The sequence below is a fragment of the Bombina bombina genome, chromosome 5 (genome assembly GCF_027579735.1).
Source record: "Bombina bombina isolate aBomBom1 chromosome 5, aBomBom1.pri, whole genome shotgun sequence".
In the NCBI taxonomy this organism is placed as follows: domain Eukaryota; kingdom Metazoa; phylum Chordata; class Amphibia; order Anura; family Bombinatoridae; genus Bombina; species Bombina bombina.
The window spans coordinates 605,521,247-605,538,239 of record NC_069503.1 but is presented as its reverse complement, the minus strand read 5'-3'; the positions used below and the strand labels follow the sequence as shown (position 1 = coordinate 605,538,239).

The following is a 16,993-nucleotide window of genomic DNA, read 5'->3' as shown; positions in this document are numbered from 1 at the left end:
CCATGGCAAAAAATCTCTCTCATTGCCAATAATTAATTAGATCATACTCGGAGTTCAGGCCAGTGGGTACACGGGTCTGGAGTCTGAAGATCCAAAACATTTCCCTCTTCTGCAGCAACCTATCCCTATCCCCTCCCCTTGGTGGACAGGTAACTCTTTCAATAGCCTGCCATTTCAGTGTATTGACACTGCTACGATGGTATTTAGCAAAATGCTGCACCAAAGGTGTGGATGCCGTACCTGCCTGTATAGTTGACAGATGATTACGTATGCGCACCTTAACCTCTGTTGTAGTAAGTCCCACGTACTGTAAATGACATTGGGTACAACTGAGGACATAGACCACATATGTGGAGGTGCACTTTAGACATGTTTGTATGGGGAACCTTTCACCTGTCACCTCTGATTTAATATTATCCGCAGGGAGGACAAACTCACACACCCTACATTTGTTGTGACATTTGAAAATGCCCCTATGTGTAAGCCAGGAGCTCTGTCGTGTATCGGTTTTGGGTAAGACTGATGGTGACAACATGTTACCTAAAGTGCTTGTTTTCCTATAGGAACACCGCAATCCCTTGGAGACACAGTTCTCCAATTTGTCATCTGCAGCAAGAAAAGAGAAGTGTTTTTTCACTATTCTGCAAATGTCATGATATTCCTGACTGTATTCTGTAACAAAGGTTACTCCTTTGTGATGTTCCTCAGATAGACTGAGAGCATTACTTTTTGTATCCAAAGTTTGCTTCCTATCAAGCGCATCAACCTGATTTCTTGCTTTTTTGATGACATGGGAACTATACCCTCTACTCTTTAATCTGTTTGTCAAATCTTTTGATTGTTCTGTATATTTATCAGGTAGTGTGCAGTTGCGCTTGACCCTAGTGAACTGTCCCTTGGCTACCGCATAGGGTACGTATCTTGGGTGACAACTACTCGCATGGAGGAGTGTATTTCCTGCTATGGGTTTCCTAAAAATCTCAGTAATCACCCTTCCATCATCCATACCCTTAATAGTGATGTCCAAAAAGTTTATTTCATTTTCACTCAGTTCATAGGTAAACTTAATTCCAATATTATTGGAATTCAAATATGCCGCAAAAGATGTGAACTGCATTGTGCTCCCCTTCCATACAAGAAGGAGATCATCAATAAAGCGAACATAAAAACAAATTAGATGTCTGTAGGAATTTCCATCTCCAAAGACGTGGGACAGCTCCCACCAACCCATAAAGAGGTTGGCATAGGAGGGGGCAAACTTGGCCCCCATAGCTGTCCCACGTCTCTGGAGATAGAACCTGTCCTCAAAAGAAAAATAATTGTGAGTTAGCAAAAACTTTAATACTCTGAGTATGAAGCACCGAAAGTCCTCTGAAAAATCAGAATAATGTTCCAGAAAAAAACCAACCGCTGTAAGGCCCTCCTCATGAGGGATCGAGGAGTACAATGCTACTACATCAATAGTTGCCCATTTATAGCAAGCACTGTTCCACTTAAGTTTGTCCAGAATCATTATTACATCCTTCGTATCCTGGATGTAACTATGTAGGTTCTTAACAAGTGGTTGTAGAATACTATCAACCCATTGTGACACATGTTCCAACAGAGAATTAATACCATTCACTATTGGACGACCCCTTACTTCTGTCAGGGACTTATGGACTTTGGGCAAATGATGGAAAATGGGCACAACTGGATGATCCACCACTAGAAATTCAAAGGTTTTTTGATCGTAGTGCCCTTCCTCCAGCCCATCGTCCAAAATGTCCAATAGATCTTTCTTAAATGTAGTGGTAGGATCCCTGTCAAGGGGGATATAATCCTCTACATTGTTAAGCTGGCGTAGTGCCTCATTTACATAGTCAGTCTTGTTCAAAACCACGACAGAGCCCCCCTTATCGGCTGAGCGTATAACAATGTTTTTGTTCTCTTGGAGCTCCTTAAGAGCCACTCTCTCAGACCTAGACAAATTGGGGGTCTGGTAGGCAACTGAATCTTTGAGTTTAATCAAGTCTCGTTCCACTCGCTTAAAGAAAGTTTCTAGGGTGGAACCTCTATTGTGAATGGGGTAAAATTCCGATTTGTTTTGAAAACCACTAACAGCATTAATACTTTGTTTATTGGTTAGTGATAAAGAGTCGTGTGACAAACTCTCCAAATTGATTAAATCACATGTTTCACCAAAATTAAACCTATTTAGCTTAGGGGTATGTGTAAGTTGCATTGGCTGGGAATTAAGGCTATCCCCTTGTGTGGACTGTTGGGATTCTGTGAAAAAATGCCTCTGAAGAGTCATATTACGTATAAGTTTATTCACATCAAGAATAGTGTTAAATACATTGAAATGATTAGTAGGAGCAAAATTCAAGCCATGACTAAGTAGAGAGATTTGTGGGTCTGTTAAAGTGAATCCTGATAAATTTATCACATTATTTACATTAGTTATTTGTATTTCTTCCTGCCTCTTTGACCTCTCAATTGGTAGTGGTCCTGACCTGTTTGTCCTATCCCTGTGCGCTGTGGAGGAAGACGAAAAACCTGCTCTATCTGGCGTTGATCATCATCAGATATAACTGTTTGTGGTACTGTTGTACTGTTATCAACATACTTTGTAGAGGAACCTTTAGGTTCAGCAAGTTTAGTCTTAGGTGTCACTGCTTGTATCTGATGGTGACCAGAGCCAGTAGCCTCGCAGACTGCCTGTTGTGATGAATTTTGTTTGGTATTTTTAAGTATGCTTCTTGGTGGTTCATCACCACTCGAAGCCCCATTATCATCCCCTGACTCAAAGTCAGTGTCAGAATATGTCACTCTCTTGGTTTCTGTATTGTGTACAGCCCCTTGATCATTATTAGTGTTTCTATTCCTACTACCGTTCCGTCTATTTCTGGATCTACCTCTAGATTGTCTTCTTGATCTATTGTCTGCCTTTTTCCATGTATATACAGTGTTGCTATTATAGTCTGTCTGATCCCTTATAAATTTAGTTTGTTTAGTTTCAAGGACTGCTTTTTTCACCTGTGCAACTGTTATTTTAAGAATACCATCAAATTTGGCGAAGCTAGTCTCCAGCTGTCTTGAGTTCATTTCTGTCTGTAAGAGCTCTATCTCTCCTCTAATAGCTTTCAGAACATTTGATTTATATGAAATTAATAAGAAATTAATAATAGCATTAGGCGTGTAGAACAATCAGACAAAATATCATTCCATGTACTAATAAAATCTACATCAGTGACATCAAACGTGGGAAATTTATTCAATCTCAGACCACGTGGTATAATTTTAAGTTTAATGTATGTTTCCAAAGTCCAAATGTCCCACTGTAGTTTGTGTTCCCTTATCAAAAGCTTTTCCATATCTTCAAATAAGGTGGACAATGAATAATTGGATTTATCAGTAGAAAAGATCCTCTCAATTTCTAGTGTAGGATAGTCCCTTTCCGTGACAGGCAACAATGAATAAAAATTAGTGACCTCCATGGAGAGAAAGGACAGCTCTGTAAATTGGACAGAAACAGAAAGGTGCAACCAGGCTAAGCACCTAAATAAACAAGCCAAAGGTAAAAGTCACTGTTACTGCCCTTTCCAAATTAGTTGTCTTGCAGACAAAAACAAAGTCCGGTAAATATACGCTCTCTGTATCAAAGCAATAAACCTTTAGAGAATATATGTGTATATATATATTGCTTTGAACCTCTTAAAACAGCCCGGCTGGCCCCCTATAAACGCCTATGTAGATATCAATAGACATATCAGAGACAGAGTGTGCTTCAGAAAACCGGAGGCTTAGGGGGTACAAGAAAGCGGTCAGAAACAGAGTATGCGGTACCTTCAAATTTCGAACATAAAGAGTGAAGACCAGGACCAGTTATCCCAGACGGCGTAAGCGCCTTTACTCACCGCTCCTCTGGACCGCTGACCCCAAAATAGCTCAGTCTCTAGTCAGTCACACACACACATATATATATATATATATATACATACACACACACACACACACACACATACATATCCACTTTACAAAAATTTGCCAACAATATCAAGAGCAGGACCTCTACACCTCAGATGTACTGACGTGCCCTTCCTGACCTCCGGAAACCAAATAAGCAACACCACAATACTCCTGTCTCCCAACCAGTATTGGAAATGTCGAAACAGACTCCGTTCCAACCTAAAAAGCGGGTCACATGACCATTTCCTCCCAAAAGAACTGCGCAGCTAGAAATAAAAACGTGCGCTTCCTGAAATTAGCCAGGTACAGAAAAAAACAGGGAAAAAAAATGGTTGTTTGAAAAGCATATTCAATGTGTTTAGCAAAAAGAGAAAAATTAACCCCTTAGTCTCCAAGTCACTAGAGAAGTGCCTGCACTTTGCCTATAAATATCCTACATATAAGATATATAATATCCCTAACAAAAATTGTAGTTACATTTTTCCTTGAAGTGCAAGTCTCCAGTACCTAGAAGGCAAAAACACTTACTTGCAATCCAACTGTCATGAAGGACGACAGCTCACAAGGCGTGAAAGGACACATACTCCTTACAGAGACCTGTGGAAAAAAAAGAAACAGAGTAACGAACTCTGGCTTTCTATAACAAAGGCAGCAATATGTTAGGAAACAAAGTAAGGACCATCTCACAACTACCTAACTGCTTAAAAGCCACCACTACTCTACTTTAGAGATTGACGTGGACTACAGCTAGACCCAAATCCTTGCTTGCAGGGAAAAGGACCCAAAAAATAATTTCTTAAGACACCAAACTTCACCTCTTCCATTGAGAGGCAGAGAGAATGACTGGGGATTATGGGTAGGGGGGTGACACTTAACAGCTTTGCTGTGGTGCTCTTTGCCTCCTCCTGCTGGCCAGAGGTGATATTCCTATTAGTAATTGGTAGTAATACCTTAGAAAAGAAAAAGGAATCCTGCCGGTGCAGGATCTTTCAGAAAAAAGCAAGCATATCCTTCAAACAAAAAGTTGACCTGAAGCTAAAAAAATAACCATAGGCAATTTTGATTGGAATCCAGAGATTCTGGACATACTGTGGCTCTTAGAGAAAGGAAAGCCTACCATCTACCAAAATAGAATCTGGATTGGTGGTTCAAAGTACTTGAAAGAGAAAGAAGGCTTCTTTGGTGTTATTTGGATTAAGGCCAAAAAATCTATTTGACATCAAGGCAGCTCTGGTAAAATCTAGAGATTGTAAAAAGGGAGAAAAAACAACAACTTAGGTTTCTAAATTAACTAAGGCACTAAAATGGCTATATAAATCAGTATTTTTCTTTACACTTCGATCCTGAGGAAAGAAGCTTCAACATCCTCCAGTCATAGTAGCAATAATGGTATGTACCCAGGAATTAATAAAAAAAAAAACCCGAGTTAAAAGTCTACCAGAAGGACCATGTCTGCTAACCATGAATTGAGCCACAGCTATCCTGGGAAGACCAAGTCTTTTCTTAGCATTAACATTTCTAAAAGTTTAAAAAAGACTTTTGAAAATCTTCAACTGCAGCATCTTCTGAAACTTGATCAGACAGATTTATATAATCAAAGTAAAGAGACTGCAATTAACCCAGTGATGTCAAATCTGTTAAAAACGGGAAACAAGACCTTTCTAAGGAAAGAAGCAAAATTCTGCATCTATAGGATCTCTGAAAAATTAACAGTCTTCAAAGGAATGGTCAATCATATAACTACAGTGGTTGTCACAACCACCTTGAAAAAACATAAATTTATGCTTACCTGATAAATTTATTTCTCTTGTAGTGTAGTCAGTCCACGGGTCATCCATTACTTATGGAATATATCTCTTCCTAACAGGAAGCTGCAAGATGATCACCCAAGCAGAGCTGCTATATAGCTCCTCCCCTCACGTCATATTCAGTCATTCTCTTGCAGCCTAACTAAAGATAGGTCGCTGTGAGAGGTCTGTGGTGTTTTTTAACTTAGTTTATTTCTACAATCAAAAGTTTGTTATTTTAAATGGCACCGGAGTGTGCTGTTTATTCTCAGGCAGCATTAGAAGAAGAATCTGCCTGCGTTTTCTATGATCTTAGCAGACGTAACTAAGATCCACTGGCTGTTCTCATCTGAGGAGTGAGGTAACTTCAGAGAAGGGGAATAGCATGCAGGGCCCCCCTGCAAATGAGGTATGTGCAGTAAATTATTTCCACAGCTGCATTCTTTACTTGTGGGAAATACTGAACCTGGCCACCAGAAGGCAGCAAAGACACCCCAGCCAAAGGATTAAATACCTCCCCCACTTCCTCATAACCCCAGTCATTCTGCCGAGGGAACAAGGAACAGTAGAAGAAATATCAGGGTGAAGAAGGTGACAGAAGAAAAAATTTCAGATTTAGGGCCACCCATCGGAGAACACGGGCGGGAGCTGTGGACTATTCCCATACAGATGGAAATTAAATTATCATCAGGTAAGCATAATTTATGTTTTCCATCATAATATGGGAAGAGTCCACAGCTGCATTCCTTACTTGTGGGAAACATATACCCAAGCTCCAAAGTACACAGAATGCTAACGGGAGGGAAAAAGAAAAAAAAAGAAAAAAAAAGAAGAGATGGACCCTAATCTGAGGGCACCACAGCCTGCAAAACCTCTCTCCCGAAGGCTGCTTCAGCAGAAGCAAAAACACCAAACTTGTAAAATTTTGGTAAAAGTATGTAAGGAGAACCAGGTAGCCGCCTTACAAATCTGATCCATAGAGGCCTCATTTTTGAAGGCCCAATAGGAAACCACTGCTCTCGTAGAATGAGCCGTAATACTCAGAGGAGGCTTTTGTCCCGCCGTTTCTATGCTAAACGGATGACACTCCTCAGACAAAAAGATAAATAAGTCGAAGAGGCCCTCTGACCCCTACGCTTCCCAGAAAAGAGAACAAACAGAGAAAGAGGTTAGTCTAAATTCCTTCATGGCCCGAAGAAGGATTAGCACATAAGAAAGGAACCACAATCTCTTGATTGATGTTGTGAATTGACCCAATCTTAGGAAGAAAATCTAACTTGGTTCATAGAACAGCCTTATCGGCATGAAAAGCCAGATAAGAAGGGACGCATTGCAAGGCAGCAATCACAGATACTCTGCGTGGAAGCAATAGCCAGTAGAAAGGAAACTTCCAAGACAACAATTTAATGTCTAATTCATGCATAGGCTCCAACAGAGCCCGCTGCAAAACCTTAAGGACAAGATTTAAACTACAAGGAGGAGCCTTAGATCTAAACACAGGTCTGATCCCAACAGAGCCTTAACAAATGGCTGCACATTTGAAAGCTCTGCAAACCTCTTGTGCAGCAACACAGACAGGGCCGAAAACTGTCCATTTAGGGGACTTGCAGGAAAGCCCTTCTCCAGTTCATCCTGGAGAACAGAATAAGTAGGTCATTCACACCTTATGATAGATGCGACGAGCAACCAGTTTACGAGCTTGAATGAGAGTAAAAATAACTCTCTCAGAAAACCCTCTCTTGGCTAGTACTAAGCGTTCAATCTCCACGCAGTCAGCCTCAGAGAATCTAGACATTGATGATCAAAGAGACCTTGGTCAGCAGATCCCTGCGACAAGGTAACTTCCATGGAGGAGATGACATCCCCACTAGATCCGCAAACCATATCCTTCGAGGCCAAGACGGAGCAGTCCGTATCACTGACGCCTGCTTGACTCAAGACACTACACTAAGAAGTAGTGGTAATGGTTGGAAAGGATAAATTGGATTGAACCTCCAAGGCACCGCTAATGCATCCGTTAGCTCCGCCTGAGGATCCCTGTACCTCGACCCCTATCTGGGTAGCTTGGTATTGAGACGTTATAAAATCTTCCTCTTTCAAATCTCTGCAAACACACGGGATGGAGAGACCATTCTCCCGGATGAAAGGATTGTCTGCTGAGGAAATCCGCTTCCTAGTTGTCCCCACCCGGAATGTGGATCGCTGACAGAACAAATGCGGGTCTCCCCCACACCAGAATCCGAGATACTTCCCTCAAAACTAGGGAGCTTCTCGTTCCCCCCCGATGGTTGATGTACGCCACCGAGGATATATTGTTTGATTGGAATCTGATTAACTGGGACGAACCCAGCAGAGGCCAAGCCTTCAGGCATTGTATATTGCCCGAAGATCCAAAAAGAGATAAGGAGGGAGCTTTACCTCCCAAGACCAGAGGCCCTGTGCCTTCCTGGCACCCCAAACAGCTCCCCATCCTGTTGAGACAGATCTGAATGATCGCTGTTCCACTAGTTCAGCATGCACAGTTGCAACAGTCTGAGGTGAAACCTGGCAAAGGAAATGATGTCCAAGCAGGACACAATGAGACCAATCACCTCCATACACCGAGCCACAGATTGCCTTAAGGAGATCTGGAGGGCAAGACATGTTGAAGCTAGCTTGCAACGTCTCTGGTCTGTTAGAAATATTCTCATGTCTATGGAGACTATTATAGCACCTGAGAATTCTACTCAGGTACTTGATACAAGAGAACTCTCTCTAGATTATCTGCCATCCATGGGATCAAAGAAGACAAAGAAGATATTCTGAATAGTCCACTCTTCAAAAAATTTCTTTAGCTAGACCAAACAGAAGGGCAATAAACTGAAAGTGCTGGTCCAGGAATACAAACCTTAGGAACTGGAAGTGGTCCTTGAGGATTGGTACGAGAAGGGAGCATCCTTCATATTTATCGTGGTCATGAACTACCCCTCTCAAACGAGGAGAAGAATAGACCTTATTGTCTCCATCTTAAACAAGGGGGCATTTAAAAACCTGCTTAAGCACTTTAGGTCCAGAATCGGACGGAAAGTTCCCTCCTTCTAAGGGACCACAAAAAGGTTTGAATAGTATCCCAAACCTCTGATAGGCACCGGGACAATAACTCCTAGAGGACAGATCCCATACACACCCCAGAAAGGATTCCCTCCTTTCTGGTCAGGAAGACAGGAAGAATCTGCCCTTGGGTGGCTGATACTTGAAACCTATCTTGTAACCCTGAGCTATGACCTCCAGGACCCATGGATCCTGCACGTCCCTGAACCAAGCAAATGAAAAGAGCGACATACTGCCCCCTACACGATCCAGAAGAGGACCAGGGACTGCCCATTCATGCCGAATTAGACTCGGTTGGCTTCTTGCTCTGCTTGGCATTATTCCAGGACTGAGCCAGCTTCCAAGAGCTCTTGGTTTGCTCTGGCTTAGCAAGGGACTGCCGACATGGGCTTTATCAGAACGAAAATTGTCCCTTAGATTAGTTCATATACTCTTGCGGTAGGAGGGCACGCTTGCCCCCTGTGACCAAGGAGATAATTTGAGTCCAGGTCTTGACCACAAAATCATTCCCTTAAAGGAAGGGAAGAAGTCTAGACTTAGTAGTCCTACCCGCAGACCATGACTTCAGCCAGAGCCCGACTGGTCTGAACAGAAAAAGCTGAAGCCATAGCAATCAAGTGAATAAACTACCTAATAGCAGCACAGATAAAATAATTAACATCCCTCAAGGCTGTAAATCTTTTCCGAGTAACGTTGAGGGGATCCTCCACCCCGATTAAATCCTATAAGGAGTGACACCAGAAGGTAGTTTCTCCAGTAACCACGGTAACAGCCGCCGCCGGTTGAAACAAATATCCTGTATGTTGAAATATCTTTCTTAACAGAGTTTCCATCTTTTATCCATGGGCTCTTCAAACTAAGAACTATCCTCAAGCGGGATAGTAGTACGTTTAGCAAAGGTGAAGATAACGCCATCCCATTTAGGGATGGAACCTCACAACGCCATTGAGAGTCCAGGACCAGGGACAATTTGTTAAACGGAGAAGAGAGGGAAAAGGAATCCAATCCCGTCCCATTCATTCTTAATGTTCACCATATAACAGGAGCAGGAAAGGATAAGGTACCCCCCTGTCCTCAAACTCTATCCAATTTAGTAATTAAAGGTTCATCAGGCAATTTGGCCTCTAGAACCTCTGAATTCGCCAAAAACTTCCTTTAGAAGAAAGGGCAAATTCCTAAACTAAAGTCTGGTTCCACCGCAGCCGAAGGTTTAGAGGCAGCAGACTCCGACCCAGAATGTTCATACTGCGCAGTAACGTCTTGTGAAAAAAGGCCCCCTCCAGATGGAGGATCAGCAATGCTACGGGAAAACTGCATGTGTAGAGATATAAGAAAGTAGGGTACGCACCTCACTGGACGACAACTCCTCAGAGGTGGGCGGCACTGTGGTATCAAACAGGTTTGATATCACATTATCAAGGCATATGGAACATAATTGAGAGGGCGGAACTAAGGCTTCCTCACCATAAAAACAGGAATTACTCATTAGGAATAGAGGGAGTGCCCTCTAAAGTAACAGAATCCTCCATCACTAGTGCAAAAACCGGAGAATTCGAGAAATAAAAGCTCTTTTATTATAAAAAAAAAAAATGGCATCCTTATACCCCAATGGTTGGGGCACTCACCACCTCCTATGACCCAGACAGTACAGAGATTTATGACTCTTCTCTGATAGACACACGGTCAGGAAAAAGGGAATGAATCACATGGTGCAAAATGCAGGACCGTCCCTGCTATGAGAAAGCACGCCAAGCTTGTAATCTGCATGGCTCTCAAAGTGAAACCTGTATATTCCATAGCAGCCCATAAAATTTTACGCATAAAGCAGCATAAAATCAAACATATAAGATTATTCCCCCCTGTTCAATAATCCCCCTAAGGAGATATTAACCCTTGATTCTATACAGATAAAAGGAGTCACACTGTGACCCGTCTTCTTGCGTTATCATACATGTATAAAATATGAAACGATCTTACCAGAATCTACACAGTGGAACAGGAACACGACCCTTCAAGTGTGACAGATAGTAGCATCACTTCTGACATGGACTTGAGTGAAGAAAGCAGGCAGCGAAACTCGTCAACGCTAATTGCCTATGGAGCGGTTAATACGAGTTGGGATGGTTTTGCAGAAAGACTCTCCCTGCATCGCCGGATTAACTTTAATCCATGCTCTCACTTAGAGGCTGACAGGACTACTTAAAGAGACACTGAACCCAAATTTTTTCTTTTGCGATTCAGATAGAGCATGCAATTTTAAGCAACTTTGTAGTTTAATCCTATTATTTTTTCTTCGTTCTCTTGCTATCTTTATTTGAAAAAGGCATCTAAGCAATTTTTTTTGTTCAGACCTTGGACAGCACTTGTTTATTGGTTGTTGAATTTATCCATTAATCAGCAAGAACAACCCAGGTTGTTCACCAAATATGGGCCGGCATCTAAACTTACATTCTTGCTTTTCAAATAAAGATACCAATAGAATGAAGAAAATTTGATAATAGGAGTAAATTGGAAAGTTGCTTAAAATCACATGCTCTATCTGAATCACGTAAGAAAAAAAAAATTGGGTTCAGTGTCCCTTTAAAACTCCAGTCCCATCTCCATAAGAGACTACTCCCAAATCTTCTGACACTTCTCTGCCAACCTCCTGTGACAAAAGGCAAAGAATGACTGGGGTTATGAGGAAGTGGGGGAGGTGTTTAAGCCTTTGGCTGGGGTGTCTTTGCCTCCTCCTGGTGGCCAGGTTCAGTATTTCCCACAAGTAAGGAATGCAACTGTGGACTCTTCCCATATTAAGATGGAAAAGACTCCCCAAAGCCCTACAATAGAAACTGCTAAAGGGAACATCTTTATACAACTGAAAACTCAGAAAACTGAGTAAAATAAAAGTACTGGCAGGGCCTAGTCCAAGAAAATACATTTTGAAAGGGCCTCAGGAAAAAGCATCTAGAGGTTTAGCAAAAGCAGAACATTTAAAACAAAATTAAAAAAAAAGTAAAGTGTTTTTCTTTTGTTTTTTTTTTTAAATTAGGATCTTTGAGACTCAAACACACTTAAAACCCCTTAGCAAATAGCAAAGATGCAGAGAATTCAGAATTGTCGGACTGAATTTTTGAAGTAATCCGAGATGGTCTAGGTTTGTGATAAACTGCAGGACCAGGTATTTAGAATGAGTGGATTATCTGTAAATATAAGTTTGCGCTTACTTGGAGGAGATCGTCAAGCCTCAATTGCAGATGATCGCACACAGGTTTTACAAACTTGGAGCAAAAATCCCTCAATCTAAATTGAATAAGGAGACTATCTGATCTTGCTCCATAGTAATAAAAACACAGAATGAAAACCACCATAACATACTTTATATGCAGCCAGATCACACAGCATGCAATAAAATATAAATACAGGAGTACTGTTAAATTTTATTAACACATTTAGGACCACTAAATGGAGTCCAGAAGGAGAAAATATAAACGTAAATATGTAGGACAAAAAAATAAATTAAAATGCATACCCCCCTCTGTGGTAAAAAAAATCAATCAATATTTCAAGTCCCTTGATAATATAATAAACGTACCCCTTCCTACAGAAAACAGAAGGAGCAAATGTCCCCTGACTATGATGAACTAACAATTGTGTACCTGCTAATAGCATGAGGACTATGGCAGTGCATGAAATAGTCTATTTTTCACTTACCTTTAAGATGCACCAACTCTACCGTGCCTTCAGCTGAATATCAAAAAAGTACGACCTAACATGAGGAGGCTAAGGACAAGTCCCACAACATCTGTAACCGGCTGACCCAACAGGAGGAGCCTGAGGGACAAGTCCCTGCAACTCCTCTGGTAGGCTTGTGACTAACTCCCAGAGGGCGATTTCTGTCGCTGCCCAATACTCCATGCTACCCCTCTCTTCCATTTATGGCACTTTGAGCGGAAAAATTAGTCTCACATAGATCAGGCATTCCCTTTCTAAAGAAGAATCTGGAGCACCACAATTCTTCATCTACTCCTGTGGAGGTAAAGATTAAGACTGGGATATATCAGAGAGGTGAGAGGGATTAAAGTGAAGGTCAATTTGGATGAATTAGTGACCGTTTTTTTAATAAACCTATTAAAAACAAGGGCACTTTAATTCCTCAAAATTGACATTTCACTCCTTTTCTTCAAAAGCTTACCTTTTAATCCTGACAGCCGCTGCAGCGCTTCCTCTGCCTTTCACAAGCCGCCTTCGTGGGTCCAAAATGACGAATCCAGCTTCCTCCAAATCACGGCGTTGCATCAGACCATGATCCCCCCGGGGGAAAGCCGTGATTGGAGGAACTCGGATCCGTCATTTCTGACGTAAGAAGAGGCTTCCGACAGCCGGGGGAAATCGCTGGAGCGGCTTTCAGAATTAAAAGGTACGTTTTTTTTAAAGAAAAGGAGTGAGATGTAAATTTTGATGAATTAAAGTGCCCTTGTTTTTAATAGGTTTATTAAAAACCGGGCACTAATTCATCCAAATTGACCTTCACTTTAAAAGCTTGTGCAATGTTGGGCATCTTTGCATCCAACTAGTGGCTAGGAGTTGAATACCAGGTGTAATGGCTCATGGACAAGGTATGATTTGTGTGGATATGTCACAGAAAGATAGTGTGAGCAAAAGCAAGAAGTTCCAAACAACTAAAAACAGCTCTAGCACAGGGGTGTAAACGGTCTCAGTACTGAAAGGGTTTATGGAGTATATTATTTTTCTTTTTAATATGAACTATTGTTCACTCATTCCTCAAAGAAACCTTAATTGCTCATAATGGGCATAGTACACCCATGCACTTTAAAGGGTTCTGATCTACAGAGCAACAGGACATCTAAAGTAAACACTGTAAGGCTCAACACAATGAATATTACATATTAGCAGTCCAATAAAACCGAACTGTTCAGTTTTTACTGTTTTGTTATGCCAACCTCATCTTATATTGTTTTATTTTAAACACATAATTCTTCTATGGTAAGCATCATGTACGTGTTACAATAAAAGCAGGTTTGAGTACATGTGCAAATCCAGTTACGTGCACCAGTAAAATGTGTCTCCACATGCACATGTGTGTGCACATAAAACTAGCAGGGATCAATAGATATTAATGTAAACATTCTATCCATATCTAATTTATACAATTATGTGTTTTCTAAATATACTTTGCTCCTATAGGTTGTTGGTCTGGCTCTTCAACAAATTTGTGTTAAACCCTCGTCTACAGTTTAGTACATAGTAATACATTTTATAAGGACAGGCCTACAGAACAACAGAATATGGAAAACCTTCTAAAAATATTCACCTTATAAGCTCAAGTTGTGCAAGTTCCTGATTAGCTTGGAAGATTGGTTTCTTTGTAAACAATTCTCCCAGAATGCATCTGAAATTTGGGTAAAAAAAAAAAAAAAAAAATTGTTTTAGGTTATTACTAAAAGTAGCCAAAGTGAATTTCAATGTTTTTAAATTTAGCAAAAAGACATTGTGACCAAAGCAAAACGCCAAAATATTATAAGAAAAATACAAGTATGACAGAATAAGACAAGATGATCCCCTAAACGTGCCATATTTAAAAAACATTTTTTGCAACGCAATATGGTAGGCATGTAAAAGCATAGAAGTCAAAATATACCGACTTACCCACAGCTCCAAACATCAATAGCTGGAGAGTATCTTTCTTCCCCAAGCAGTAGTTCGGGTGGTCGATACCACAATGTTATTACTTTATTGGTATAAGGCCGACTGCACATAAAAATATAAATTAGTCTGTTATTAGTAAATTGAGAAAAAGGATATGGTGTCAGCAAGGAAGCAAAGGAATTCAGAATACAGCAAAAATTAGATCCTCATTAAAAACCCTAAGCGGATACAAAAATCACACCATTTTTACTCAATATACAATTATCTGATTAACATTAAAGGGACAGTTCACCCAAAATTTCTCTCCCCTTTAAATTATTCCCAATGATCCTTTTAACCTGCTAGAGTGTATTAAATTGGTTACAAGTAGCTCCTTTACTCCTATTTCAGCATTTGAAATAGCTGATTTAGCCTGTGGTATCGCCACCTATACTTAAATTAATACTGGAGTATAGGCTATTGAATAGCCTAAGTATACACAGCCAGCAGAAGAGATTACACTCTCAGTGGGATGCAGGATAGTTAAGTAATAAAATGATAATTTTCCATTGTTCTCTCTATGTATTGAGCGTTGGTGTTCCAGCCAAATAAAGATAAGGAAGCAAGTCTGTTTACACAAACTTAGAACATAATGAGATCTAATATCACCTTTAAGTTCAACCCATTGTAATAGGCTGTGGTTTCAAAGCACAAAATCAGCTAATTCATATACACAAATAAGCATGAAAATGGAATTTCTCAAATATTTTATACTCTGCAGTTGGTATAACAAGTCATTTAAAATACATTAATGGAAAAACAATTTTACAGTGTACTGTCCCTTTAAGCAATTTTATCCTCCTAGAATGCTTTATGTTTTAACTATAAACATCATTAATAATTATAAAAAGATTAATGAAATGAAAGAGGAGATATTTATTTTACTTCTCAATAATACAGATTCTACTTTCACAATCCATACCTTTCCTCTGAACTGTAAAGCCTTGCAAGTCCAAAATCTGCAAGCTTGATCTGCCCCCTAGTGGAAAAAAAAATACATAAAATGAATAACACAAAGGGACAATTTAAAATTAGATTAGTTTCCAATTACCATACAATGTTCAAATTGCATTTTTTTTTATAATGCCCAGAGAGACTGGAGTTTATAATGCAGACCTCTGAACTCTAACCCTGGTACATGTTAGACAGTGAATGATTCATCAGTGCAGGACAAAAGCAAAGGATAAAAGATAAACATAGTTGATGATTTTCAAGGTGTATGCCCTGGGTTGCAAAATAATGCACAATTTCCTAACAGTAAGATTATTTAAAATGCTTATAAAACAATGAGAATGAATGCAGATCATAAATAAAAATTACAAAATGTTGCTTTAATATGTATTAAACTGACTTGAATTGTTTATCACACATTTCAATGAGCACTGTTTGTTAAAAAGGACAACATACTCAACGCCTTTACTACCCATTCTCCAGCATTGCACAACTAACATTGTTTTATTAAAAGGACCACTTAATGCAGTAGAATTGCATAATTAACAAGCACATAATAAAAAGACAATGATTTAACACCTACTCTGATTTTCAAATAAGCAGTAGATTCTTACAAATTTATCTTCTCCCATTTTCCAGCCCGCTGTATCATGTGAAAAACAGCCAAAGGCTAGTATACTTATACCCTGTGAGCTTGTGCACATGCTCAGTAGGATCTTGTTCCCCAGAAAGTGTGAATATAAAAAGACTGCAAAATTTGATAATGGAAGTAAATTGGAAAGTGTCTAAAAATAGCACTCTCTTTCTGAATCATAAAAGTTTATTTTGACTTGAGTGACCCTTTAATATAAAATTTAAAACCTCTAAATCTCTGACCATTTCTAAGCCGCTGTCTTCTCTGTGAAAGGCACGTTGAGCAAAAAAAGAGGTTGCTTCAGGGTGGTAACTAGCCATAGAACAAGCTATTATGCTATTGTTCGTTCCCAGGTTGAGTGCTTCTCTCTTTAAATTTATGCAAATTATGAAACTTGGGGAAGTCTCCCTAAGTGTGATGCGGGAATCCAGACGTGGACCCGTTGCTCAGTGTGCCTAGAGGGATATGGCTGCACCTCCCCCGCAAATGTCCTAGAAAGGACCCCCTCACAAGTAGTTTGCCGAACAGAAGCACAGCCAACCCATTTGTCTGCAGAGCAAAGAATCCACAGGTACACTGGCAAACTAACAGGGGAATGCAACCCTAAGGCGCAGCAGAAACTGGAAACCAGCGCCAGCAGCTAGCTAGAATCCCACTAAATCTTAAGGCGCAAGCCACCCAGCTAACCCCAGATTACATGGGTTACTCTGTGGCAAGGAGTAAAACTCAGATAAACTGGGCCAGGTAGATGGAGCCAGGACATAGCCCCAGTTCCCGCCACCGTGTAACATCCCAACCATCCCTGAGATCCAAAACAAACCAAAACTGGGACAGGAGCGAACCAGAAAGAGGAAGACTCAGGAAGAAAAACAGGTCCGGGTACCTAATAGTT

At 40.4% G+C, this 16,993-nt stretch overlaps 1 protein-coding gene across 1 annotated transcript in view; it reads right to left on the bottom strand.

Annotated features, from left to right (window-relative positions):
- CDK13 (cyclin dependent kinase 13) overlaps positions 1 to 16,993 on the bottom strand; it is a 215,078-nt gene that overhangs the window by 90,890 nt on the left and 107,195 nt on the right. The window contains exons 7-9 of the mRNA XM_053714566.1: positions 15,439 to 15,495; positions 14,478 to 14,579; positions 14,143 to 14,220 (exon numbers count right to left, since the gene is read on the bottom strand). Coding sequence (XP_053570541.1) covers positions 14,143 to 14,220; positions 14,478 to 14,579; positions 15,439 to 15,495 — 237 coding nt within the window. The remainder of the gene's footprint in view (positions 1 to 14,142; positions 14,221 to 14,477; positions 14,580 to 15,438; positions 15,496 to 16,993) is intronic.